The following is a 26,491-nucleotide window of genomic DNA, read 5'->3' as shown; positions in this document are numbered from 1 at the left end:
CTAGCACCAGTGGTCTTGGTCGGGGTGGTGGTAGCTATGCCAAACCTGGCCACCCGAGCTGAGCCCCAGAGTGCAGTGGTAGCCGTTGGGCACGTGGCGGAGGGGGTGCGACTGGGAGGTCAGAGAGGACACATAGGAAGTCCGGGAGGAGCGGCCTGAGTTGGTGGCCACAGCCTCCTCGAAGGTAAGCGTGTCCTCGGGCTGGGTGCGGGCAGTGTCCTCACTGTCCAGACGCTGCCCCAAGTAAGGGTCAGAGCCGATCCTAGAGCCGGCGGCCAGGGGCTGGCTGAGGGGGTCTCTCTGGAGCAGAGCGTTGTGTTCGGAAAGGCCACGGCTAAGCCGGCCTGGGGAAAAGGTGGGGAGGCTGGTCTGTGCCCCAGCAAAGTGGACAGGTGAAGAGTTGGCCGTCTTGTAGGTGACACTGGGACGGGAGGTCAGCGGAGTCTGGGGGAGCTGCCTCCGCCCACCACGGCCAGGGGTGCTAGCACCGGATGTTGGCAACAAGGGGCTCCCATTCACTGAACCACCACCCAACAAGAAAATAGAACAGAGAAAAAAAAAATCAAAGTCCCAGACCAGAGGCCAATGCAGGTGAGAACCATGGAGGTGGGGGGTGAGGCATGGAGAGAGGCAGGCACCCTGGGAGGGGATCCGTAGGGTGTGTGGTGGAGGGGGGAAAGCCGCTGGTGCCGGTAGGCCTGGGGAGGTGGTTGGGGACCAGTGGGGAACAAAGGGACAGGCACAGCTCAGGGAGAAGGGAGACCAGAGGCCAGTCCAGGGCAGTTGGGAGGGGAGGATCGGGCTGGTGCGGGAGGAATGGAGCAAGGAGGGGGGGAGCGCAGACTCGGGCCTGGGAACCAGGACATGAAGGAGGATTCGGAGCATGGTGGGGGGGGGCTCGTGAGGAGGGGCAGTGAGGGGGGTCCTGTCTTACCGGTCTTGGGGGTCCTGGCTCCTGCCCAGCTGTTGGTGACGTGGGGTGGCTGCTGAGGGAGGGTTTGGGCTGCGAGGGCTCCTGGCCCCCAAAGTGGTCACAGGAGTAGAAACGCTGCTTCTCCAAGGAAGAGGAAGAGGGCTGCCTCCGCTCTTGGGACTGGCCCCGCTCCTGTCTGCGCTCCCTCCGGCAGCCTGGGGGCCCCTCTCGCGGGGGTGGGCCTGGCCCTGCAGCACTGCTGGGTGCTGGCCAGGAAGAGGGGAAGTCAGCACAGCGAGCCAGGTGGGGAGACAGACCCCCAGCCCAGACCCAGTCCCCAGGGCCAGCAGGGGGACCCAGGGGGAGAGCTGAGGTGCGTGGGTGATCCTGCCTGGTCCCCAGACCTGGGACTCACAGCCCCCTACTCAGAGCCATTTGGATGGTGGAGGCACAGAAAGGAATGCCTCAGGCCCTGGCCATAGGAGGGATCCCCGCACGCACCGCCATCTGTGTCTGCGGACAGGCTGGGCCCCTTCTCCAAGGACTTCTGCTTCCTGTCCCTGCGGCGATGGCAGCGGTGGTGGTGATGGAGCGGAGCCTGGCTGGCTGGGGCACGGTCCAGGGCAGCGCTGCAGAGATGAGCCACGTGGGGACGCTGGGGCGCCAGTGTGGAGACGGAGCACTTCTTGGGGCTGGTGTTGGGGGCCGGCTGCGGGTGGGATGTGGGTTGGCACACAGTCTGAGAGAGGGGCCTGGGGCAGGCTCCAGGGCGGCACTGCAGGCCTGGGGTTCAGGAACCACCAGGCCCCTCCCTCTCCCCAGAAAGCTCTTCCCCACCCAGGCCCACCCTTTCTCCCAGAGCACACTGCACAAGGTGCTGTCCGTCTCTGCCAGCGGGGCCCAGAGAGCTGTTGGCCTCAGTGTCCCTGGGGGACAGGGAGGATGCCAGGAAGAGGGAGGCTGCGGGCCTGGCTGGGAGAACCCTGAGGGGTGGCTGCGTGTGATGGCTCTGCTGGGCCAGGGCCATGGGGCTCCTGCCCTGGGCTGAAATCGGGACCTGCGGAAAGGGGCCCTCCAAGGGGAGCTGACCCACAGCCTCCACTCGGCGTCCTCAAGCTGGCCACCCAGCGGGCCAGGCTCAGGAAGGGGAAGAGGGCGGGAGCCACCACCAATGGGAGGCAGAGACAAGTTTAGAGAATGAAGTCATTTGGAATGTGCAGAACCAGGAACCACAAAAGGAGGCAGGGACAGGGCCAGCCGCAGGCAAACACTGAAGGTCCCCGGCTGGAGGACATGCCCCTCTAAAGCCCCTCACCATCCCAGGAAGTGAAAGCAGGGCCCCCTGACACAGCCTCAGGTCTGCAGGCCCCTCTCTGAGTCCTTGTGAATGGGCCCACAGCCCCCTTGCCCTGGAGCTTCCTGCTCGGTACTCAAAGCATCCCCGAAGGAGCAGGGGATGGAGGTGGTGCCGCCTCCAGAGTCCAGAGAAAGAACAGGGCAGGTCGGGCGCCTGGGTGGCTCAGTTCGTTAAGCGACTGCCTTCGGCTCAGGTCATGACCCTGGAGTTCCAGGATCGAGTCCCACATTGGGCTCAGCAGGGAGTCTGCTTCTCCCTCTGATCCCCCCCCCATCATGTGCTCTCTCTCTCTCAAATAAAATAAATAAAATCTTTAAAAGAAAAAAAGAACAGGGCAGGTCCTCCCCAGAGCATCCATGGGGGAAAGGGAGGACCAAGCTGTGAGGCACCGTGTGCATGGCGGGGGGGCCGGGGGGGCAATGCAGGCTGGCGTGGGAGAGGGGTGTCCTAGAGAGAGGGAGAGTCTGGGTCAGGGACACTGGGCTGGGAGATGGAAGGCCCAGGGCCACCGCAGGAGGCTGAGCACCGGTGGGTGGTGGGGATTCCTGGCAGGCCTCCGAGGACTCTGGCTGCACCTCTTGAGACCATCGTCCTGGGAGCTCCCAACGGGGCTGACAGTGTCCAGGCCGCAGTGCAGGTAGGGAGCCCTCACGCGGGACACAAGCCCTCCCCAAGCCAGGGCTCCTCATCCCCCACGCCCCCACCCTCCCATGACCCTGGCCCTCCCAGACCACCCACCTGAGTCTCTGCAGCCGGGCGAGGCATGGAGGCCGCGCGTCCCTGGCTCTCCAGTCCGGGTTGGGGCTCCCCATCAGGACCGCTCAGGGCCATGCTCTGCATCTGGACGTCCACAGCCTGGGCATACAGCAGCCCGCAGTCACACCGGCCCCCACCCCACTCTCACCTTCCCCCCCATCCTGGGCTCCCCGCCACACTCCTGCCATCTCCCACCATCCCTGTCTCACCCCAATCCTTATCTCATCCCCCATCCCCAGCCTGGCTCCCCAGCCCTGGGAGCCCTCCCCGGTTTCCTGGCTGCACCACTGGGATCTCTGTAGAGTGGCAACGCTCCAGGGGTGTCCTTGCCTCATAGGGTACCTCCTGGGTCCTCTGAGTACCCCAGGAAACAGACTCCTTGATGCCACTCTCCTGGGTTTGTCTGTAGAGAAGAGAGGATTGTGCTGTTGGCTCAGAGGTCTGTGGGCCTTGGAAGGCCCACCAAGGACCTGGCTCCAACCTGCCAGGAACCTATACTGGCCCCTTCTACTCTGGGTTAGAAGCAGCCCAGATGCATGAGGCCCTTCAAGTACAGGCTCTCAAGTGGCCACACAGCAAGGGATGTGGACCCAGTACCAGGGCTCAGAGCAGATGGGCAGAGAGGGCCCCCGGACATGAGTCCGAGGGAGGTCTGGACCCACCGCTTGCTGGTCTAGGGACACCCGGCAGGTTCCTCGGCTCTAGACAGGGCCTCCCAGGAGTAGTGGGAGGCCACATGTGCACAGCATGCATGACGCAGAGGGCGGACATCCTGTCTACGCTGGTGCACAGCAGGCCCTGACCACTACGTTAGGGGCAGTGTAGTACTCAGGAAAACCTACCTGATTAACAGTCCAAGACCCACAACTAGGCTGCAGAAAAAAACGTCCAAACATGTACAGATGAGGAGGAAATCAGGAGCCCTAAACACGCATGCTGTGCCCAGCCTGGTACCAGGCCCCACACCTTAGCCCTTGCTGGATGAGGCAGAGCACAGGCCCCCCTCTTTGGGCTCAGCCAATGTTTTTCTTTAGCCAATAAGGGTGTTAGCAGACCTGGGACTCTGCTGGCCCTGAGGGGGTGGCTGAGAGGAGCCTGCCTGCTACCACCCCCCAGCGACACACGGTGCAAGACAGGTAGGTGACTGTTAGTTCGCAACACTTGGTTTTGGGTGGTTCATTACCAAGAATTATTGTGGCAAGAGTTAGGGGTTAGGTAACAAGGACGTTACCAATTTGTCTACAAAATACAATTGCTTCAGAAATCACTACTGGAGTGGAGATCTGAGGAAAAATGTCTTAGAGGAGTTAGGAAGACTAGACACACACAGGCCGTCAACAGAATGGGGTCAAAACAAATCATTTTCAACGGGCAGTGAGGAAGCAGAGGCAGAGGCCCCTCACTAGAAAGGGAAATGGGCACGCACAATGGGAGGTGACAGTGGGAACCACCGACTGTCTAAATCCACTGACCTCAGTGCCATCAGAGGCACCCGTGTAACGTTTTGGGAATTAGCTTTGGAGTCCACCATGGACCGCTCCAGCAGCCCGCCTGGACTAGCTTTCAGGCAGCATCTGCGGGGAACCATTCGGGGGGAGGTGGGCACGGGGTGGAACAGAGAGGCCAGTCTCCCAAAGTGGTGATGGGACCTGAGGGCTCCATGTCCTGCAGCACAGCCTACAGGGAGCCCCTCTGGGAGGGGGAGAAACCAGGAGTCCTGCCTCCTCCGTGCACCTCGCACCCTGGCCAGGTACTCACACGGCCCCGCCGTTGCTGAGGGACGCAGAGCTCTTCTGCCGAAGGAAAACCCGGGCTCCTCAGAGCACAGCCGGCTGTGTCTGCTCCAGCGTGGCCTTCAGAGGGTGGAACAGGGACACAGGGCCCATCTGTAGAAGGGACGCAGGGAAGAGGAAGAGCTCTAAGGGCACAGACAGGTGTGCCAGAAAGCTGGCCTGACCCCACAGCATGGGTTGGTGCTCCTTCTGCCCTGCCCCAGCCCTACACAGGAGGTAGGCGGGGGCTTACTCCCAACCTGGCCTGTGAGTGACATCAGGAAAGTCATTTCACTTCTTGGAGCTTCAGTATCCCTACCTACAAAATCTGGGGACCTCATCCAATTAAAAATGGTAAAAGGTTTCATCTCATCATCAACTTGGATTGATGGGTAGAGGCTGCATGAGCCCTGGACTGAGCAGAATTCTAAGGACATTTCAGGGCTTGGGGGGCGGCGGGGGGGGCACTGATGGGTGTCTGCAACAGACAGGGGAACGGGGGATGTGGTGTGGGCATCAGATACTTCCCATCCCATGATGGGTGAATGTCCCTGTAAGCTCCGAACACCAGGCAACTTTCTAGACAGAGTCTACGTATGGTCACTGATGGTTTGGCTGCATGGGAAAGTTGTTATCTTTGAAGGATGATGTCAGGAAGATGGGGCCCCAAACCAGCCCAGTCAGAGTCATGAGTGGAAGAAATCATGACCCTAGACCCATCAGTTTGAATCTCTCCGGTCCCTGCCAATGTGCACGGTAATCAGGTTCTCCTCGAACCTCCCCAAACAACCTCCTCAAATATTCTTCAAACTTCTTTCTTCTAACACTTAAAACAGTGGGATCTCCAGGGAACATGTCCTCACCCCTTGTCTACTGCTCCTGAACACTAAATCTCCAAGTCAGGGGGGCCCCAAGTACCAGCAAGAGACCAGCCGTTGGAAAGCATGCAGGCTGTATGGGGTTTCTGACTTTGGGGCCGGAGAGTGAGGCTACAGTAGGAACCTCTCATCTTCCTTTTCCCGCCGTGCAATCCCCAGGAAGGATGTGGGTTTCCTCTGCCGTCAAAACAACTGACGGGTGCCAGAGTCTGAGGTTTACTTCTTGGAAATCCTGGAACTCGATACCTGGGACAGGCCTCCCGTGGCCTGGTGAATCTGGTCTCTGGGGGTCTTGCTCTGTTTGTAGAAGTCAAATATCATCAGAGCTGCGTACACCTTTCCTACGGTCATCTCATCGGCTGGAGGGAGAGAAAACAGAGGGTGGGGTGTGGAGGAGGAAGGGGAGGTGGGGGGGGCAAGGGAACAGCCTCCACCACAGGGACTCCTGGACATGCTCAGGGAAGGGCACAGGGCTTGGCCGAAGTTGCATCTGTGGACACTGAGCACGTGTCCTCTGGAGCTGTACTGACTCTCCACAGGGCCCTCCATCTCCTCCCAATGAAGTGGATGTGGGGTTTAATCTTTAAGCACCTCATCTCTAACTGTAGGAGTCTCCCTGCTGTTCTCTGGATTTTTTTAAGTATACACCCCCACCAGGAATGTGGGTGACTGTGGTCAACAGAATAAAGCCCAGGGAATCCCTTCCCACAGTCCCTATGCACCCACTGGTAAGACCGTTCTCCCTGCAGGTGGAAACTAAGTCTAGACTATTGACGAGGTCACCCTGGCCCAGGCCTCCTGGCTCTGCCTCTGGGTGGGACACAAAAGGGGGGTGAACAAGGAGAATTTCTTGCCCTCACTTACGTTTATGGGGTGGCACCAGTAAATCCAGGGTCTTCTGGGGCAGATTGGCCCACACAGAGGAAATCTCCTTCCTCAACTCTGCATCACACTGATGCTGCTTGGTGCCGGCTGGGGCAGGACAAGGGTGTGGAGGGGAAGAGAGATGTTAGGAGCTGTCTCACGGGCCCCCTGGGGGAGCCGGCAGGGAGAGGTGTGGTGTGAGGGGAAATGGGGCAAGGACCGTGCCAGGAGAAAGGGCAGAGCGGGGAGAAGCACGGCCACGGCGGCTGTCGGAGCGTCCCTGATGGGCACGTGCAGACACAGAGGCCTGTATGCGTGGGCCCTGGGAGTGGAGAAGGGATATGGTGGCGGTCCAGCTGTTCGTCCAGCCATTCAAAACTATCAAGAGAGCACCCTCCCGTGCCAGGGACTATTCTAGGTGATGGAACAAAAGCAAAGGAGCCGCCTTTGTGGCACCATGTGGCTTGACTCAACAATAAAGTGGCAGTAAGTTCAAAACCTAGTGTGTTGGGTGCAGAAAAAGCTTAAGTAGGGAGGGATGAGAAATATTAGGAGGGCTGAAATTTTGGACAGGGTAGTCAGGAAAGGTCTCATGAGAAGGTGGTGTGTGTGTAAGACCCCGAAGGCAGAAAAGGACCAGGGGGTGCAAAGGCCTCGGTGTGTCACACAACCAGCCAGGAAGGCAAGGCTCACTGAGCGGGGGGTGGGGGTGAGGGGCTGCAGGGAGCAGATGTTGAGATAGGAAGCAGCAGAGCATGATAAGCAGAGGGATAAAATACTCTGACCTTTTTTTAGCATCAGGTTTACTATGGTATAATGTACATACAATGAAATCCACCCTTTTCAGTTATCCCATTCTATGAACTTTGGTAAATCCATAAAGCCACACATCCACTCCCACAATCGAGTCATGGTATATGGCCCCACTGCCAAAGTCCCTCTGTGCTCCCTTTGTAGCTGACCCCTTGGCCTCCTCTCACCCCGTCCCATCCCTAGTGTGTTTTCTATCTCGGTCTGTTTTGCCTTCTCCAGAATGCCCCACAAACAACGTCATCGGGTGTATTGGCTTTTGAGTAGGACTTCTCCACTCAGCGTGGTGCCTTTGAGATTCAGTCCACGTTGTTGAGTGTATAAGTAGCCTGTTACTTTTGATTGCGGAGTACTACCTTGTGGTATGGATAGACCCCAATTTGTTTATCCATTCACCAGTTGTGAGCATTTGAGTTGCTTACATTTTGAGGAGATTATGAAATAAAGCTGTGAACATTTGCATATAGGTTTTTGTGCAGATGTATGTTTTCTTTTCTTCCCACTTGGGAGTGGGCTGGCTGGGCCGTACGGTAAGGAACTGCCAAACTAGGATCACAAGAATTCCATATTATGCATTCTCACCAGGACTTAATATTGTCATTTAGAAAAGTACTTTAGTCGTATTAATAACCATGTAGTGTTATCTTACTATGGCTTCATTTTGGATTTCTCCCATCCAAGTACGAACCAGGCCCGACCCTGCTTAGCTTCCGAGATCAGACGAGATCGGGCGCGTTCAGGGTGGTATGGCCGTAGACTTCATTTTGGATTTCTCTAATGATTAATGATATTGAGCATCTTTATAGGTGTTTATTTGCCTTCCATAGATATTTTTTGGTGACATGTCTATTCGAATCCTTTACCCATTTTTATTAGGTTGTTTATTTTCTTATTACTGAGTTGTGACAGACCTTTATCTATTCTGGAAACTGATCCTATATCAGATACATGGTTCAAAAATATCTTCACCAATGCTTTAGCTTTGTCTTTTCATTTTCTTAAATGTCTTTTTGAAGAGCAAAAGTTTTTAATGTTGATAAAGTTCAATTTCTCAATTTTTCTTTTATGGCTCATGCTTTTTGTGTCTTCAAAAATCTTTGCCAAACTCAAAATTGCCAAAATCTCTCTCCTGTGTTTCCTTCTAGAGGTTTTATAATTTTACATTTTACATTTATGTCTATGATCAATTTCAAGTTAATTTTTGTAGGAGGTAAAAGGTATGTGCTATGGACTGAATTGTGTGCTGCCCCCGTTCACATGCTGAAGCCGGAACCCTCATTGTGACTGTATAAGGCCGAGAAGGAGGCAATTAGGTGAAATGAGGTCAGAAGGGTGGGACCCTGACCCAGAGAGTTAGTGTCCTTATGAGAAGAGACACCAGAAAATTCATTCACTCTCTGTATGCACTCAGGGAAAGACCATGTGAGCACACAGTGAGAAGGTGACCACCCTACAAACCAAGAGAACAGGCCCAGGAATGAAACTTACCTTCCTGGCACCTTGATTTGGACTTTCAGCCTCCAGACTGTGAGAAATAAATTTCTGTGTTTAAGCCACTCAGTTGTGGTTCTTTGTTATTGGCAGCCCTAGCAGACTAAGACACTAAATGTCAAGATTTTTCCCTTTTCTGGATAGTTGTCTAAATTTTTCAAGTACCATTTGTTGAAAAAATTATCTTTTCTTCATTAATTGCCTTTACAACTTCATCAAAAATCCATTGGCAATGTAAGTATGAGTCTCGATTGTGTTCCACTGACCCATGTCTCTGTCCTGTCACCAACACGATACACCTCAATTGACGTGCTTTATAGAAAGTCTTTGATTCAGGTAGAGTAAGTTTTCTTTGTTCTCTTTTCAAAATTGTTTGTTATTCAAGTTCTTTTGCTTTTCTAGATACATTTTAGAATTTGTTTGTACATTTCTACCTAAAAACCTGTTGGGATTTTGATTGGGTGAACATTTATTCTGTTGATGAATGTGGGAAGAATTGACATCATGACAATATGGACTCTTCCAATGCATGAAGATGATGCAGTGCTTAATTTTTAGATCTTCTTTGCTTCTTTCAATGTTTTGAAATTTGCAACATAGAGATCTCACATATATACTTTTTAGAGTTATCCAACAACAAAGAAGTACTTCATGTTTTTGGTGTGATTTTAATGGAACATTTTCCCATTTCAATTGTTAATTGCTAATATATAGAAATACATTTGCTTCTTGCACACTGACCTTGTATCCTGTGACCTTGCTCTATACTTGGGGATGGTTTTAGTTACTTTTTTTAATGGCTTAAAACAACAGAAATTTATTATCTCAGTTCTGGAGGCCAGAAGCTCAAAATCAAGGTGTCCAGCATGACCGTGCCTCCTCCAAATGTTCTAGTGAAGAATTCTTCCTTGTCCGTTTCTAGATGTTGGTGGCTCCCAGCCATCCTTGGCATTCCTTGGCCCGTAGATGCCTCCATTTTATTCACTTTTTCTTAGAGTCTTTCAGATTTTCTCCATAGATAATCATGTCAGTTGTGAATACAGGCAGTTTTATTTCTTCCTTTCCAATTGGTATGCCTATTTCTTTTTCTTAACTCATTACAATGGCTAGGACCTAACGTATGGTGTTGAACAAGAATGGTGACAGCAGACATCCTTCCTTTGTTCTTGATCTTAGGGAAAAAGGGGTTAGTCTTTCTTTGTTAAGTGTGTCATTCGCTGAAGGTTTTTCATAGATATCCTTGATCAGATTGAGGGGGCTTCCTTCAGTTTCTACTCTATGCAGAATTTTTAAAATCATGGATACTGAATTCTTGTGAAATGCTTTTTCTGCATCTATTGAGATGATCATATAGTTCTACTTCTTTGATATATTAAATTATATTGATTGATTTTTTATACTTGAACTCAACTTGCATTCCTGGGATAAACCCTACTTTTGTCATCAAGCAAACAGATATATATACAGCCAGACTCAGTTTGAGAAAACTGGGTGGAATATTTTTGTGTCTACAGTCATGAGGGATACTGACCTGTCACTTTCTTTTCCTATAATGTCTTTGTCTCATCTTGGTGTAGGAGCAATGTCAGCACACTATGGTAAGTTGAGAAATGTCCTCTTTTTCTCTATTTTCTGGAAGAGTTTATATAGAGCTGGTATTATCTCCCCCTTAAATGTTTGGTGGACCTCACCTATGGAGCTAACTGGGCCGGGGATTTTCTTTGTTGGAAGGCTTTTAACTATAATTTAATTTCTTTAATAACTATAGTGCTACTCAGATTCTCTCTTCCTTTTTTTAACCCACTCAGGTTATCCATTCTTGAATGAGCTTGATATTTGGTGTCAAGGAATTTTTCCATTTCATTTAAGTTGTTGAAGTTATTGACAGAAAGTTGTTCATAAAATTTCCTTGTTATCCATTTAATGGCAGCAGGACCTGTAGTGGTGTTCTCTCTTTCATTCCTTATATTGGTTATTTCTATCTCTTTTTCTTGATTGGTCTAGCCAGAGGTTTATTAATTTTATTGCTTTGGTTTTTAACATGATCATTCTAGCTGTTCTGTTGCAGGCAGACAAGAACAGAGGCAGACCAGTCTGAATCGAGTCAAGACCCGAGAGAGGGGCTTGGACCAGGAGCTAGCAGTGGGAGAGGACATAGAAGTGATCATATTCTGGTATATTAGGAAGGTGGAGTCAAGAGATATGACAGGAGATCATATATGGATCAAAACTGGGAAAAGGATTTTAAAAAAAAGAAAGAAAGAAAGAGGAGGTAAGAATGACTCCAGAGGTTTTTGTCTTGAGTGACTAACTGGAAGAACAGAGTTTCCACTGATGGAGACGGGAAAGATCATGGGGAACACGTGGCGATCAAGTTTGGGCAAGTGAACTTTGGAATGCTTCCTGGGCCTCCCAGTGGAGACAGTAAAAATTCACATGAGAATGCAGAATGCAGGTCTGGAGTTCAGGAGGAGGCCTGCACTAAAAACACAAAGTTGGAATTCCCAGTATTTAGAGCCATGAAAATAGGTGGAATGACGAACGTGGCAAAGGGAACAGTCTGAGGGGCACCATGACATTCAGAGGATGGGAGACATGAGAAAACAGAACAGGAAACATCAAAGGGATTCAAGAAGAACTACACGACCACGGAGGAAGGGCCGAGCCGCGGGCGGGCGCGGCCACGGAGGAAGGGCCGAGCCGCGGGCGGACGCGGCCACGGAGGAAAGGCTGAGCTGTGGATTAGGTAAAATGAGGACCGAGCACACGGAGGTCGCCGAACAGCTCAGCAAGAGTGGCTCCAGCAGCATTGCAGTGGAAACCCACCTGCAGACCGAACAAGAGAGACCAGACAGACAATACAGACCAGTCTCTCGAGGAGTTGGTCGCGAGGAGGGGAAGAATAAACACAGGGAAGCCAATGGAGGGAGCAGAAAACCTTTTAAAGACGGGAGAGATCATAGCTTGTTTATATGTTGATACAAAGAATCCAATAGGGAGGAAAAACTGACAGGGCAAGAAGCAGGGTGCAGAATTTCTGGCATGACATCTGTGGGTAGATGATGAGAACGGGACCTAGAGGGCAAGGGGGGCAGGGTACGGGACTGGCCTTGACTCATCCGCTACAAACGAAATGGCTGAGCTCAAGGCTCGAGTGCGGCCAGGAGGGTGGTGTGGGGGCAGAGACAGTGCAGATCCCCTCTGGTGGCTCTAATTTTTCTAATTTTCACAGGAGGGTGAAGGTGGACAGGATACACTGGAGGTTTATTCTCTCCTAGATTTGGCACAGGCTATGCAGTCCTATCAGTCAGCTCAGGAGAGGACCGGACAGGGCCCGGGGTCACTACGGGGAGCGGACAGAAGGCACACAGACGCTGCACCCTGGAAGGGTGCTACCTCACGTGAACCTATGCTCTGCCGTCCCATGCTCTGGGTAACCTGGACAGGTCATTTAACCTGCACCTCAGCTCCCGCACATGAAAATGGGATCATTACAAGGCTCAAAGGCAGGGCGGTTATCAGGGGATGAGGTCAGTGCCCAACAGAGGCGCCATGAGCAGCTGTCCTTGGTCGTCTCCAGACAAGCCTCCTCACCCCCCTTCCCTGCACACCCACCTGGGGTGGCTCTGGACTGAGGACCGCCCGGTCCTGGCTTGGTGCCCTCCCCAGATGCTGCCTTGCTCACCTGGAGCCAGCTCGATCTCCAGTGCAGTCCGAATGAGGGCCATCAGCGTGGACGTGAAGTGGACGGTCATGTCCTCATTGGAGATGGGCATGTTCATGCGAACCAGGAGCTAGAGACAAGGGGAGCAGGTCAGGGCCAGGCCTACCAGGGTCCCTCCACCACAGGACTACAAGGTGCTGGAGGCCCCTAGAGGCTGGGCTTCACCTCCTGGGGGTGGCTTCTGCAGGCGCCCAGGCAAAGTTGGGTGGCTGGGAGTTTTGCCAGCATTCACACTCACCCTTGGACCACCCCCCCATTGGAGCAGTCCCTCCTTCTCCTAGCTGCGGAAAAATAGAAGTCCAGGTAAAGACTGTAGCATAGCACCAAGCCAGAAGCCTGGATCCCTCTGAAAGAACAGGCACATGCTTAGCCAGAAGGACCCCTGCCCAAGGCTGGAATAAGGGGCGTGGGGCCTGGGCTGAAGAGGGAGGGATCTGGGCTGCAGAACAGAGGCGAGGCACCCTGGGATGGCCCACAGACAGGAGGGAAGACCCCTGTCCTTACAGCTCTGCCCAACGTCATCTCCTCCACCGGCAGCCTGGAACACTGGACAAGGGGCGGGTTAGCCAAGAGCACAGCTCTGAGCTCCCACTCCCAGTGAGGCATCCCTTCACCCCAGGAAGGCTTCTGCCTCTCACCACCCAGCCAGGGGGCCTGGAAGAGGCAACCAGCACCTTCCAGTCAGAAAGACCCAGAACAGATGGTACTGCACAGGGCCAGCGTGGAGGCTGGTAGGGAGAGGCTCAGGGCCATTGCACAGGAGTAAAAGTACTTCGGACCAGACTGGGAGCAGTGCCCTGCTGCTTTGCTCCCTGTTTCCGCATCAGGTGAACAGCCCCTTTTCTCTCCTCATTTTTCAAGGACAGAAGAGCGGGAGACAGATGTGTGTCTGTACCGCAGACCTCCGGGTATAGCCAGCAGCTGCCCAGAGCCTGAGGCTCTGAGAACTTAGGTGGTGTCCAGGAAGAAAAGTACCCTTGGTGTGTCTGGCATGGTCTCAGCCTGGGAGGTCACTTAGCTGACGAGGTAGAGCCCTAGGGGCACCGTGACCCACCTGTCTTCTCTCACCACTCTCTTTTCGTCTACCATAAGACAGAGCTAGAGAAGGGGGCACAGGGCCACTCCCCGGGTTGTGCCTGTCCTCTGCCAAGCCCACATCCCATGACAGAGCAGCCTCTCTTCCCCTCTAGGGGGGGCCCCCAGCCCGGCCCCCAGCCCTGCCCCCAGTGTCTGGGCCCTAGATCCAATCCTCGGCCTAGTAGAGACCAGGTGGCTAGAGACACGAGCCCAGACTCTGCCCCCCTGAATGCTGGTGAAGCCCCACCTGGCACATCGAATCATGGTCCCAGGACCTCACACATCACCTTTGTGATGCACACCAGGAAAATCGGCTTTCCAGAGCACAGGGTCCCTGTAGACCAGCACCAATGGCAGGAGGAGAGGCAGAGGGATTCCTCTCTAGGGAAGTCAGGGAGTCCGGTCCCAGCCTGAAGGGGGAGCAAGCAGGTGATTTCCAAAAGAAGAGAGCTCTGTCCAGGGCACCTTCACCAGAGGCTCTCCTCTGCCTGTCCAGGCCCTAGAAGGGCAGGGATCTCTGGAAGTGGCAGAAGGACAAGGCCAGGGGAAACAGACAGGCATCTCTGCCCTGGGCCTAGGACCTCCTGGTCATAGCACCCTGAGCATCTCCTGGACCCTCCCCAGCTCCCCAAGCCCATCCATTCCTACCCACCCTGAGGCCTCCCCTGGTCTATTCATGACCAGAACCTTGGAACTGGCCAGCACAGCTGGGGAGGGGCCCTAAAGGCTAGCCCATCAGAGCCCTGCATGCCCAGCCTGGCCCCAGGTATCAGTGTGGACAGAACTCTCCTCCTTGGAAACAAAGCTACAGTCTTGCATGCAGGCCTCAGGTAGGTGCAACATGCATGCCAGGCAGGGGAGGGCTGAGGAGGACAGCAGAGGCATCTGCCGATGGCCTGAAGGAGCCACTTAGCTTCCAAAGGCTGTGCTGAGCCAGGTGACAGAGGGAGGCCCAGATTGAGAGCACAGAGACAGACAGCACGGACAGAACCAGAGAGAGGAAAGCTCTGCTGGGAAGCTCGCTCAGAGAGAGGGCGGTGGCAGAGAGGCTCCAGACACATGCTGGTGGAGCCGCACGACTCGGGCTGGCTCTGTTTTCTGGGAGCAATGGGAGCTGCAGCAGGGCTCTCGGTGTGGCGCAATGGGTGGGGGGTGGTGCTGGAGGGATGGGAGGTGCCTACACACCAAAGGGCACATGGGGCAGGTGGGAGCAGGCTTGGGGCTGGGCCATGTGACCTGCCCGCCCCCCAAGGAGGGAGGCCTGGAGATGTCCTTCAGTTTACCACCTCCTTGCTGCTCAGCCTCCTGGGCTCCTCAGCGATGGAGGGAGGGGGCGTGGGACTACCTGTCCTTACCCTGCAGCAGTCTCTGAAGCCCCAGGAATGACAGCAGAACGCCTCTCCCTGGCATCCTTTCCTTCTTAATGCCACAGCGCCTCCTTCCCGCTGTGGAACTTACAAAGCCCTGGGGATGCTGCCTCCCAAGGCTGACAGCAGCCCAGACCTGGGGAAGTTCTGCATGTGCGGAGCTGAGTGGGGGTTCCTCAGAAGTGCCAGAGGCCCTGCAGGCCCCTATTACCCCAGGCTCAGACCCAAAGGGCTGGATACCTCCACCCTCATCAGGTGCTTATGGGACAGAGAAGCTGAGTGCGGTCCTGAGCCCGGAACAAAAACAGCTTCTGTCTGAAAGGTGGTCTGTCCCCTCATTTCTGGGAAAGAGAAGGAAAGGAAAAAAGGCAGGTGGAGGGCTCTAGCTCCATCTTCCTGAGCCTCTCAGGGGCTCTCAAGGGGGCAGACCTGCGGGCACAAGGGGCGGGTGCAGACACCATCATGGTATCTGTGTCCCTCTGTCTGGAAAGGTAGAGGACATGGCTGGAGCAGAGAAAAGGAAGAAACAGTGAGACAGCAGAGCGGCAGACAGACAGATGGACAAGCCCCGAGAGGAGATGGGAGACCAGCCCCAGCACAGCCAGCCTCGGGGTGCAGGGTCGGGGTCTACCTTGTATGCAACTCGGGCACGGCATTTCTCCCCCAGCCCCAGGGGTGGGGACATGTGTTTCAGCATCTCAAACATGTCATTGTAACTGATGCGCCCACTGGACACCCGGCCCAGGGAGGCAGAGGCAGGGTGGGGTCCACAGGAAGGGGTGCGGCGGGAGGGGGTGGGGGGAGGAAGCAGACAAGAAAACAGATCCAGTTAACCAGCGTCCGATTACACGCCAAAAGTCAAAATACGTAAAATGAGGGACTTCTCTGCTTGACCCGATCCCCTCCTTGCCCCTCCCAGCCTCACCTCCACACTCCAGCCCCACGCAGGGCAGCGGGCAGGGGTGACATCTGAGCTAATGAACATGGAGGGATGAGGAAGGGCTGCATCGGGGCGGCTTTGGGTTGTCAACTTCTGATTTTACACTTTTAGAAACCACAGATAATGCCAAATCAGAAGAGCTGTTTCACCATGCCGGGAGAGCCGGCAGACAGAATTACGTGACTGATGAGGCCGGCCCGAGAACCACGGCAGAAACATAGCTTTCCGTCACGCTCAATTTGCTTCCAAGTTAGCCTAGAGGCTAAAGAAGTGGAGAAAACTCTACAACAAGCCAGAAAACTAGAGCTCGGGAGGCCCGAGGCTCTAGAGACAAACTTGACCGGTGAGTCCTGCTCCAAGCCCAGAGACGCCCTAGGCCGCCCAGGGCGGGGCTGCTGCTGGGAGTCAGGGCTAGGCAGGAAATGGGAGATGGGGGGGGGGGGTGGAGGGGGCAGGGGCGTGGTGGGCAGCTGGGGTGGGGTGTGGCTTGGAGCCACTCTTGCACCCTCCTGTCCACACCAGGGACAGGGCTGGCCCCAACACACGGGACAAGGCTGCGGATCCAGGGAGGTGTCTGGGGGCCGATGACTGTGTCTTCCGAGGTAGACAGGCCACCAGGCCTGCAGCCTCATCTCCACCCCTGGGGACACCTGCCTATGGGACCTGCTTGGGGTCCCAGAGACGAGGTCGGGTTCAGGCCACCCAGGAGAGAAAGGCAACAGCTTTTTCCTGGCAGGCACAGCTGCCCCAGGGCCTGGCCCTCCTCTCAGGGTTCCCAGCCTTGGCTGAGTGGATCAATCCAGAGGTGAAGCAGGAGGGCCCGTCTTTGGGCCTCCACTGCCTCTGTCCTCGCCTCCCTCAGGGACCAGAAGCCCCTCGGTTGTCAGGCTCTTCAGACTGGGAGGGGCCGCTCCTCCTGGCCTGCTTGTGCCCATGTGCTCCTCCTCTGGGGCCCTTGGCCTCCAGCCTGTCTGACCATTAGCCCACCCTGCAGAGCCTGGAGGCAAAGCCGGGAAAGACAGCTGCTTCCTCGGGCACAGGCAGGGCCTGGCCCCCAGCTCCCACCCAGCAGCCGACCCCTGCCCTCCAGGCCCAGCCAGCAAGCTTCGTGTGCACCGCCTCAGAAGGCGGCCTCTCCCCAGCCAGCGGGAGGGGTCGGGAGATCAGATGGGGCACCAGAGCGTCCAGGAGGTTGCAGTGCGGGGCAGGGCAGGGCAGGAGGAAAGAGAGGTGAGGTGTCCTCATTCCCAAACCAGGCAGGGAGTGTGCGCTGTGTTTGCATTTCGGGCAGGGAAGGGTATGTCCCATGGAGGCTCTGAGTTGCAAACCTTGTAGGCCAACCTACGAGGGCAGTTCTTCCCTAAGCCGATGGGTGGCGCAATACAACGCAACAAACTGTACGTATCCTTACAATGAATCCGGCAAGTGGAAAGGAAATGTCACAGGTTATGGCAACCAAGACACGATGAGCCCGTCCCGCCCGCCCACCCAGCCTGCGACAGGAAGAGGAGCCGGGCGGCTGGATGGGCAGCTCCCTGCAGGGAATCCTGGGGCTCAGAAAGCCCCGGGAGGCAGGGCAATCCCAAGACCATTTCCAGAGCCTGACGCGGGCAGGAGGCACACCATACAGAACCAGTGCTGGCCCCTGTCGCAAGCCCCCACTGTGCACGCACTGCAACCACTGGCCAGCCTCCCCCCGGGTCTTGTTCGCCCACCCTCTCTGGCAGCCCCTGCTCTCGCTCCCTGAGTTCTGGAGACCCCACGCCTGGCTCTCCTGACCGTCTCTACCTCCTGCATCTCCTGGAGTCTGCTGGCCCGGCTAAGGACCCCCTAGTCCCAGGGCGGCCACCCTGGCCAACACCGACGTTTCTCTTTCCTGTCCAGTCAGCTCCAAGTCATTTCTGCAAAAGAGGGAAGAAAGAGGAAGCCCCACTTTGGCCTCACCCAAGGTGCTTGCTACCTCACTGGACCTAAAGGATCATGACGAAGGGTCTGGAAGCATGGTGAAGCCCCCAGTCCCAATAATCACCCAACCCAATTCACAGCCTATTCTCTGGCTCATCTTCTCTCTTCCACCATCGAATCCCTCACACGGCACCAGATGGAAAGTGGGGGCACCATACTGTCACTGCAATGCAAAAAACTGTCCTCGCTGTCTGTAAAGCAAAGTCAAAGCTCCTTGTTTATCCCAAATTTCAAGACCTTCTCAACCTGTCCCAGCCGCCCTTCCAGCCCCTTTGCAATGCGTTCTCTTCTCCATCAGACACAATCACACCCCCTTCTCTTCAGCCCCGGCCCCAACCTCTTCTCTAGAGCTCAATCCATCCTGCCCTCTTCCATTTGGCTCAAATGCCACCTCCTCTGACTCACGGGCCAGATGGGGTTTCTCCCTCCTCGAACACCCCGGGCTCACACTATGGCTCCTCTGTTCTCCCACAGTCCCGTTGGACTCAGCATCCCGAGAGCACGTGCTTGCTTCACCTACACACCCCTGGTCCCCAGCACACGGCGGATGCTCAGGAATGTTGACTGGGCAGATGGATGAACACAAAGATGAGTAGACAGATCACTTACAGGTGTGATTGTGATTCTCCTCTTGACTCTCTACCCTTCACCAAGTGAGGCAACGGGGAAGATGGGAGAAGGCGGCACCATAAAGCAACAACCCCATGCCTTCTTCATCTCCCCACAGCAGGCATGTGTGCACGCACATGTGCACATACATACCCATGCACACCTGCGCTCACACACATGTGCACACACAAGCATGCACGCCCGTGTATACCCATGCACACGTGCATTCACACACACGTGCACACATGCACTGCACACACCTGCACACAATCACGTGTGCACGCGCGTACGCATATATACAAACCATGTGCGTGTGCGCACATGTACACATGTATGTCTGCTGCATATTCACACACATGCACACAAGCACACACACGTGCACATATGCACTGCACTCACATTTGCACACACGCGTGCACGCTCATACGCGTACACACAAACCATGTGCATGTACACCCATGCACACACGCGTGCACACATGCACCGCACTCGCACATTTGCACAATCACTTGTGCACACTCGTACGTGTACGCACAAACCATGTGCGTGTGCGCACATGCACACATGTATGTCTGCTGCACACATGCATGTATGCATGCCACATGTGCACACAAACACACCCGTGCACATATGCAACACGCACCCACAGAGCCATACACACATATGAAAGCTTGGGAAATTTCACAAAGTTTTGTTGTTCTTTAAGTCTCTCCAAGAACGAGGAGACAGCAGAGTGGCCACCTGGGATATAAAGCGGACCACATCCCTACATCTGCCACGGAGGCTAGGAAGGGCTCAAAGCACCCTCGGTCCTGTGCCCAGGACTCAGTCTCCTCAGCTGCCTCTGCTGGGCCTTCCCCTATCCCCTGCCATCTGGAGGCAGGCTATGTTTTCAGCCCAGGCCACTTGGGAGCAGCAAGTCTGAGTGTTACTTGCGGGTCACATTTATGCTACTTTTGGACCATGGTCTTGGGTGCTATTTCACAGATGCCACCTCTGGGGTGACGCTTATATTTGCTGTCTACTCTTCCACAGCACTTTCTTTACCCCACTCCCAATGGCCCCTGCCTTCCAGAGGCCCCATTTTCAGAACTCTGGATTTGGGAAACAGTCTGAGCCCCCTGTGCACCATCACAAAACCACAGTCTGGCCCAAGTCCATTCCCTGTATGTCCAAATTCTGCTCCACCTGTGGCTGGACTAGGGGAAGCCCTGGGTCTACAGTTCATAAAGATTGGGGGGAAGTCCTCCCCTCTCACAGGCCTGCACTGACTTGCCTTTGTCGTGCACCTATGAACATACTGCCCATACAGCATCTCTGCTTCCCTGTAACACACCCTTTAGAAACAACGTGCCCGGTCCTCCCTTTGGCAGCACATATACTGGAAACAATGTGCCCAGAAACAGCAGCATCTCTTGAGACCACAGTGCAGATGACCCTCCTAGAATGAGCCTCAAGCCTGCCTCACTTGGAGTCTCTCCTGCTCTCTGACCTGACTGGGCCCTCCTGACCAGAGAACCCACACCTACCCCTGACCCAGAATGACACTGGGCACTGCAGGGCCGATGTGCTGACGCATCAGCAAAATGACAGGAGTCTCCGAGGCCACAAAAACGGTCACCTACACCATGAAACATAAATAAATCCATGCTTGTTCTGCACTGCGTGAAAATTATTCAGTTTTCACTACAATGGAAAACACCCAGAGACACTACAGGAATGGAAATGCCCTAGGGTTGCTGGTGCTACCAGTGGTTTCAGGACTTGCCCAGCCTGGGAAGGGTCTCATACAGCCTCTTCTGGATCCTCACATGATGGGGTAGGGGCTCCGGGAAGGCTGGATGAGAGGAGGGTGGGGGAGCCCAGCCAAGCTCCCAGGGGCTTGAGGGTCAGAGAGCTCTGGAGCAATCCCCTTGCTGAGCTCCAATTTAGGGAAAAACTGTGGGCAGTAGGGTCCTCACCACGACGACACTGACCATCTCCTCCAGGCCTCTACCACGCAAGGGGTGACCAAACACAGAGCTGTGCGAGGGGGACACGGGCAGGCTGGGAGCCTCGGAGAGAGGAGGTGGGAAGTGGCTACACCCCATCTTCACAGTCTTCTCATTCCCTTCGAGCGTGAGAAGGGACGGATGCCCATCCGTTTACTGATGCACTTGGTTCATTCACATTCATGTCTGCTGAGCGCTCACCATGAGCGAGGCGATGAGCCGGCCTGTGCCTTCCCCAGCAGCCAGGTGTCTTGGCCCTTCCATGTCCTGTGTTGGCCTTGCAGAGAGCATGCCCTGAATAACTACTCAAGTATCCGCTTGAGAGAATGAATGAATGAATAAGCAAATGAAGAAGCGAGTGATGAAGGAACAGACAAATGGGCAGATGGTGAGTCCATGCTGCTTTGCTAGCCCCGAGGATAAGAGTATGTGTCCTGGGTGTGCAGGACTCTCCCATGGATCACGGAACACCCTTCTAATGCAAGCCAGTCCCCTCATGACATACTTGCTCTGTCTGGAAACAAACTACCCCTCACTTAATGCAACACAGTAACCCTTTCCCACCATGACCAAAGGGTCTTCAACATACTAGACCCTTCCTGGTAGCTCCTTTAATTTCAGTGAAAGTTCACCAAGCGCCCGCTATTTGCAGCCTGGGCTGGGGACACAGGTGCATGTTGGCTCCTGTTCCCAAGAGATGGCAGAGAGGGAGAGGCCTGAGCCCATCGGCGGGAAGAATGTCATTTCTGCCATGAAGGCCTCCAAGCTTCATGAGGATGGTGAGGCCCCAAGGGAAGGCCCTCCTGCTGTGTCCACACCCTCTCCCTTGAGCCCTCCACGCCCCTCATGTGACAGACCTGTGAGGAGACAGTACACTCCCATTTGGCAAGAGACTTGAGCCTCACAGACCCCTTGGAACCTCCTAAGCCTGGACTAAGGGTCTCACAGAGCATTTCTCAGCCCAGGGAGCTGTGTAAGAGCACTGTGGGCATGAGAAGGAGCGTGCCACCTAGAAGGGGACCTGGCACCACCCTCTGCGGACCCCGCCAAAACCTGAAGGGGTTTGACAAAACCTGTGCCACATGACACAGGTCTGAAGCCACCCAGCCCTGTCCCGAGATCCGTGGCACGGACCACCCTGAGGACCACGGAACACGGGGGCCACTCACCACGCGGCCGGGTCGTACTCAGCCCAGACCCGGATGAACTCGTCCAGGTGGTGAGGCCCTAGGATGGAAGAGTCCCGTGTAAGGTACTCAAAATTGTCCATGATCACGGCCACAAAGGGGTTCAACATCTGCAGGACAGGAAGGAGAAGGGGTGACGTAGAGAGACCTCAGCCCGCCCTCTACGCTAGCCCTTACCCTCCAGCCAAAGTGTGTGCGAAACCATCATGGCAGTGGAGGCCACTCTGACTCAGCCAGAGCCCGTCCAGCCCTGCTCCCCCCAGCCTCTGGGCCTCCCCTGCACCACCACCACCACCACCAGCCCCCGCAGCAGCCAGCCTCCTACCCCGGGGTTCTGGGTCCCGCAAACTAACCCAGGCCCCTCCCACTCCCTGCTTCTGCTGCCCTACCCTAATTCATGTTGGCACCCCTCCTGCCCCACCTCCCATCACCACCCTCTTCCCCACCTAGCCAGTCTTCAAGGAAAACAGTGACTTTGGAGTTAGTACTTTGGACTCCAGAGGCCAAAAGCTCAGCTTCTTTTTTGTTTAATTGAGTTGAAATTCACATAACATACATTTAATCATTTTGAAGAGTACAACTCGGGGGCTTTAGTGTATTCACAATATTATGCAACCACCTCTCTAGTTTCAAAAATTCTTTTTTTTTTTAAAGATTTTATTTATTTATTTGACAGAGAGACACAGCGAGAGAGGGAACACAAGCAGGGGGAGTGGGAGAGGGAGAAGCAGGCTTCCCGTGGAGCAGGAAGCCCGATGCGGGACTCGATCCCAGGACCCTGGGATCGTGACCTGAGCCGAAGGCAGACGCTTGATGACTGAGCCACTCAGGTGCCCCTCAAAAAATCTTTATCACCCCAGAAAATGCCTCCTACAGTAAGCAGTCACTCACTTATTTCCCCTTTCTCCCGTTCCCTAGCAATCTCTGTTCTGCATCTATTGGCTTGTCTATTTGGGGTACTTCACATAAAAGGAATCCTACAATACAGAACCATATAGGGCCTTTTGTGCCTGACTTCTTTCACTTAGCGTGATTTTTTGAGGCTCAGCCATTCATTTGGGTCAGAACTTCATTGCTTTTTAAGGCTGAATAATATTCCATGGTAGGTATATACAAGTTTGTTTATCTATTCATCCATTGATGGATATTTGGGTTGTTTACACCTTTGGGCTGAACTGTTTTCCACAAAAGTTGCTACATTTTACATTCCTATCACAATGTGCAAGAGTTACTATTTCTCCATGTCCTTGCCAATGCTGGTTATTTTCCATTAAAAAATTATTATCTTTCAGGATCCCCGAGCCGTAAGGGCGGCCACAGACTCGCGATCCTCCGGCGCGCGGCTTTTCTTCTCTTCCTTGGTCCTGCGTGTCCGGCGCCGCGCGCTCAGTCCGAGCGGGTGGGCGCAGCGCTTGAGTGGCTTGGCCCGGAGCGGGCCGCGTGCTCGGGAAGGGGACTGTGGACTGGAGAGTGGCACACAGCATGGCAGAAAACCGAGAGCCCCGCGGGGCCGTCGAGGCTGAGCTGGACCCGGTGGAGTATACCCTTCGGAAGCGGCTCCCCCACCACCTGCCCTGGAGGCCCAATGACATTTATGTCAACATGAACACTGACTTTAAGGCCCAGTTGGCCCGCTGCCAAAAGCTTCTGGACGGAGGGGCTCGGGGTCAGAATTCATGCAGTGAGATCTGCATTCATGGCTTGGGCCTGGCCATCAACCGTGCCATCAGCATTGCCCTACAGCTTCAGGCAGGCAGCTTCGGGTCCTTGCAGGTGGCTGCCAATACCTCCACCGTGGAGCTTCTCAATGAGCTGGAACCAGAGACTGATACACGAGAGCCGCTGACCCGCATCCGCAACAACTCGGCCATCCACATCCGGGTCTTCAGGGTTGCACCCGAGTAATGGAAATGAGGATGGCCACCTTATCCACCCACCCCCACATAAGTAGGCTCAGCTGTGGCTCTTCTTGTACTGAGTACAGTCATGGACCTTCTACCAGAGCCACGTAAGAAAAAGCCTGTCCCCTTACAGCCCAGAGGACTCTGAACTGCGAGGGAGAGTATTGTCTCTTGTTGGGCCCAAGCATTGGGTCTTCCCGAGTCTTTGTGGTCTGTGACCATTGTCCTAGACAATAAAAACTACCAAGTTGTGTTAGTATGCAGCCACCCCCGAAAAAAAAATTATCATTATAGCCATCCTAGTGAGTGTGAAGGAAGTGTGTGGTTTTGAGTTTCCTTAATGCCCAAAGATGATGTCTTCATGTGCTTGTTGGCCACTTTGTATATCTCTTGGCTAAAATGTCTATTCTGATTTTTTGCCCATTTTTTATATGGTTGTCTTTTGTAGTACCGTTCTAAGAGTTCTTTATGTATTTTGGATATTATCCCCTCATAAAATATGTGGATTAGTATTTTCTCCCATTCCTTAAATTGTATTTTCACATCTTTTATACTCCCCTTTGACACACAAAAGTGTTTAATTTTGAGTAGTCTAATTTATTTTTTTCTTTCGTTGCTTGTGATTTTGGTGTTGAATCTAAGAATCCTCTGACAAATCCGAGATCATGAAGTTCTGCCCCCTATGCTTTCTTCTAAGAGTTTTGTAGTGTTAGCTCTTTCATCAATTCTGGGTTCCTTTTTGTATATGGGCTGAGGTAGGGGTCCATCTTTATTTTTTTGCATGTGGACATCCAGTTGTCTCTTCACCATGTCTTAGAGAAACTATTCTTTCCATACTGAACAACTTTGGCATCCTTGTCAAAAATCAACTGTCCATAGATATTTGGATTTATTTCCGGAATCTCCATCCCACTCCACTGGTCTATCCTTATGCCAATACCATACTGCCCCGGTATCATCCTTATTAAGATATATATAACTGACATAATTATAAGAGACTTAAAGTGCATATTGTGGTATATACACATACATAAACATTGTGAAATCATTCCTACCATCTAATTAACACATCCATCACCTATTTTTTTTGGTAGAACACTTACGTTCTACTCTCAGAAAAATTCAATTATACAATACAGTATTATCAACTATAGTCACCATGTTTTACTTTACATCCTCAGACATTATTCATATTATAGCTGAAAGTGTGTGCCCTTTTACCAACTTCTCCCTATTTCCCCAACTCTCTAGTCCCTGGCAACGACTCTTTTACTCTCTGTTCCTACGGTTTGACCTCTAAAAAATATTCCACATATAAGTTATACATGTAGTACGCGTCTTCCCCTGTCTGGCCTTTTTCACCTAGCATAATGCCCTCAAGATCCATCCGTGTTGTCACAAATGACAGAAGGATTTCCTCCTTTCCCATTGCTGAAAAATGTGGGCGTGTGTGTGTGTGTACACACACGCCAAATCTTCCTTATCTAATTCACCTGTTGATGAACACTTAGGTTGTTTCCATATCTTGGCTCTCAGGATTTTGATTTGCATTTCCCTGATGATCAGTGATGCTGAGCACCCTTACATGTACCTGTTGGTTACCTGTATGTCTTCTTTGGAAAAGTATCTCTTCAGCCACATTGTTTTTACTCATGGTACCTTTATAGTAAGTTTTGAAATAGGGAAATGTTAGTTCTCTCACTTGGTCTTTAATTCTCAAGATTTTTTGTTATTTGGGGCTCCTTGCCATTCCATATGAATTTGAGGATCAGCTTTTTCATTCCTGTAAAAAGGCCACTGGAGCTCTGACAGGGATCACACTGAATCTAGAGCTCACTTTGTGGGGACATTACCACCTTACCAATATTAAGTCTTCTGATCCATGGACATGCATGTCTTTCCATTTAATTAGGTCTTCTTTAACTCATTTTAGTGATATTTTGCAGTTTTCACTGTACAAGTTTTCATCTCCATGGGTATTTATTTATTCCTAGGTATTTTATCCTTTTGGGTGCTACCAGAACTAGAATTATTGCCTTAATTTCCTTTTCTGGTTGTTTACTATGTGTTGATTTTATACCTTGACACTTTGATTAACTCATTTATTATTAGTAGTAGCGTGTGTGTGTGTGTGTGTGTGTGTGTGTGTGTGTGTGTGTTCTTCAGCATGTTCTACATATAGAATAGTATCATCTGCAAATAGAGATAACTTTACTTCTTCCTTTCCAATTTGGATGCTTTTTATATCTTTTTCTTGCCTAACTGCTCTAGCTAGGACATCCAGCACGATGTTGAGAAGTGATAAAAAGTGGGCATCCTTGGTGATGGGTATTAAAGAGGGCACGTTCTGCGTGGAGCACTGGGTGTTATATGCAAACAGTGAATCATGGAACACTACATCAAAAACGAATGATGTAATGTATGGTGATTAACATAATTAAAAAAAAAGTGGGCATCCTTGTCTAATTCCTGCTGTTTGGGGGAAAAGTTTGTAGTCTTTCACCACTGAGTATAATGTTAACTGTAGGTTTTTCATAAATGTCCTTCATCATGTTATGGATGTTCCCTTCTACTCCGAGTTTGCTAAGTGTTTTTGTCATGAAAGGGTGTTAAATTTTGTCCAATGCTTTTCCGCACCAATGAGATAATCATGTGGGTTTTTTCCTCATCACATTGGTTAATCTTTGTATGTTGAAAATGCATCCGTGCATTCCTGGGATAAATCCCATTTGATCATGGTGTATAATCCTTTTAATGTGTTGTTGGAACTAGTCTGTTAGTATCTTGTTCAGGATTCTTACTATATATTTATCAGGGACATTGGTTGTAGTTTTCTTTTTTTGTGGCATCTTTGCCTGCCTTTGGTATTAGGAAAATGGCAGCATCCCA

The 26,491-nt window shown here is 52.9% G+C and overlaps 2 protein-coding genes across 2 annotated transcripts; one reads left to right on the top strand and one right to left on the bottom strand.

The window, feature by feature from the left end:
- On the bottom strand, positions 1-21,811 carry LOC148164224 (voltage-dependent N-type calcium channel subunit alpha-1B-like). The gene is given in 12 exon segments (XM_088024401.1): positions 1-532; positions 939-1,179; positions 1,415-1,622; positions 3,009-3,125; positions 3,175-3,192; positions 3,312-3,429; positions 4,785-4,912; positions 5,923-6,035; positions 6,541-6,648; positions 12,527-12,635; positions 15,641-15,737; positions 21,684-21,811. Coding segments are annotated over 12 exon segments (1,917 nt in total).
- Positions 21,812-23,183: 1,372 nt separating this feature from the next.
- LOC148164223 (ribonuclease P protein subunit p20-like) lies at positions 23,184-23,606 on the top strand. The gene has a single exon (XM_088024400.1). It carries the CDS (start codon positions 23,184-23,186, stop codon positions 23,604-23,606), a length of 423 nt encoding a protein of 140 aa, XP_087880526.1.
- The last annotated feature ends 2,885 nt before the right edge of the window (positions 23,607-26,491 follow it).

Source organism: Eumetopias jubatus, unplaced genomic scaffold (assembly GCF_037043125.1).
Source record: "Eumetopias jubatus isolate StellerSeaLion01/CBP00866 unplaced genomic scaffold, mEumJub1_p1.0 scaffold_6, whole genome shotgun sequence".
NCBI classification, from domain to species: Eukaryota; Metazoa; Chordata; class Mammalia; order Carnivora; family Otariidae; genus Eumetopias; species Eumetopias jubatus.
The sequence above is the reverse complement of the archived record's forward strand: the minus strand, read 5'-3'. Positions and strand labels throughout refer to the sequence as shown.

Bases quoted from the DNA above. Each gene is read 5' to 3' on its own strand.
- LOC148164223 (XM_088024400.1), top strand. From the start codon at position 23,184: ATGGCAGAAAACCGAGAGCCCCGCGGGGCCGTCGAGGCTGAGCTGGAC.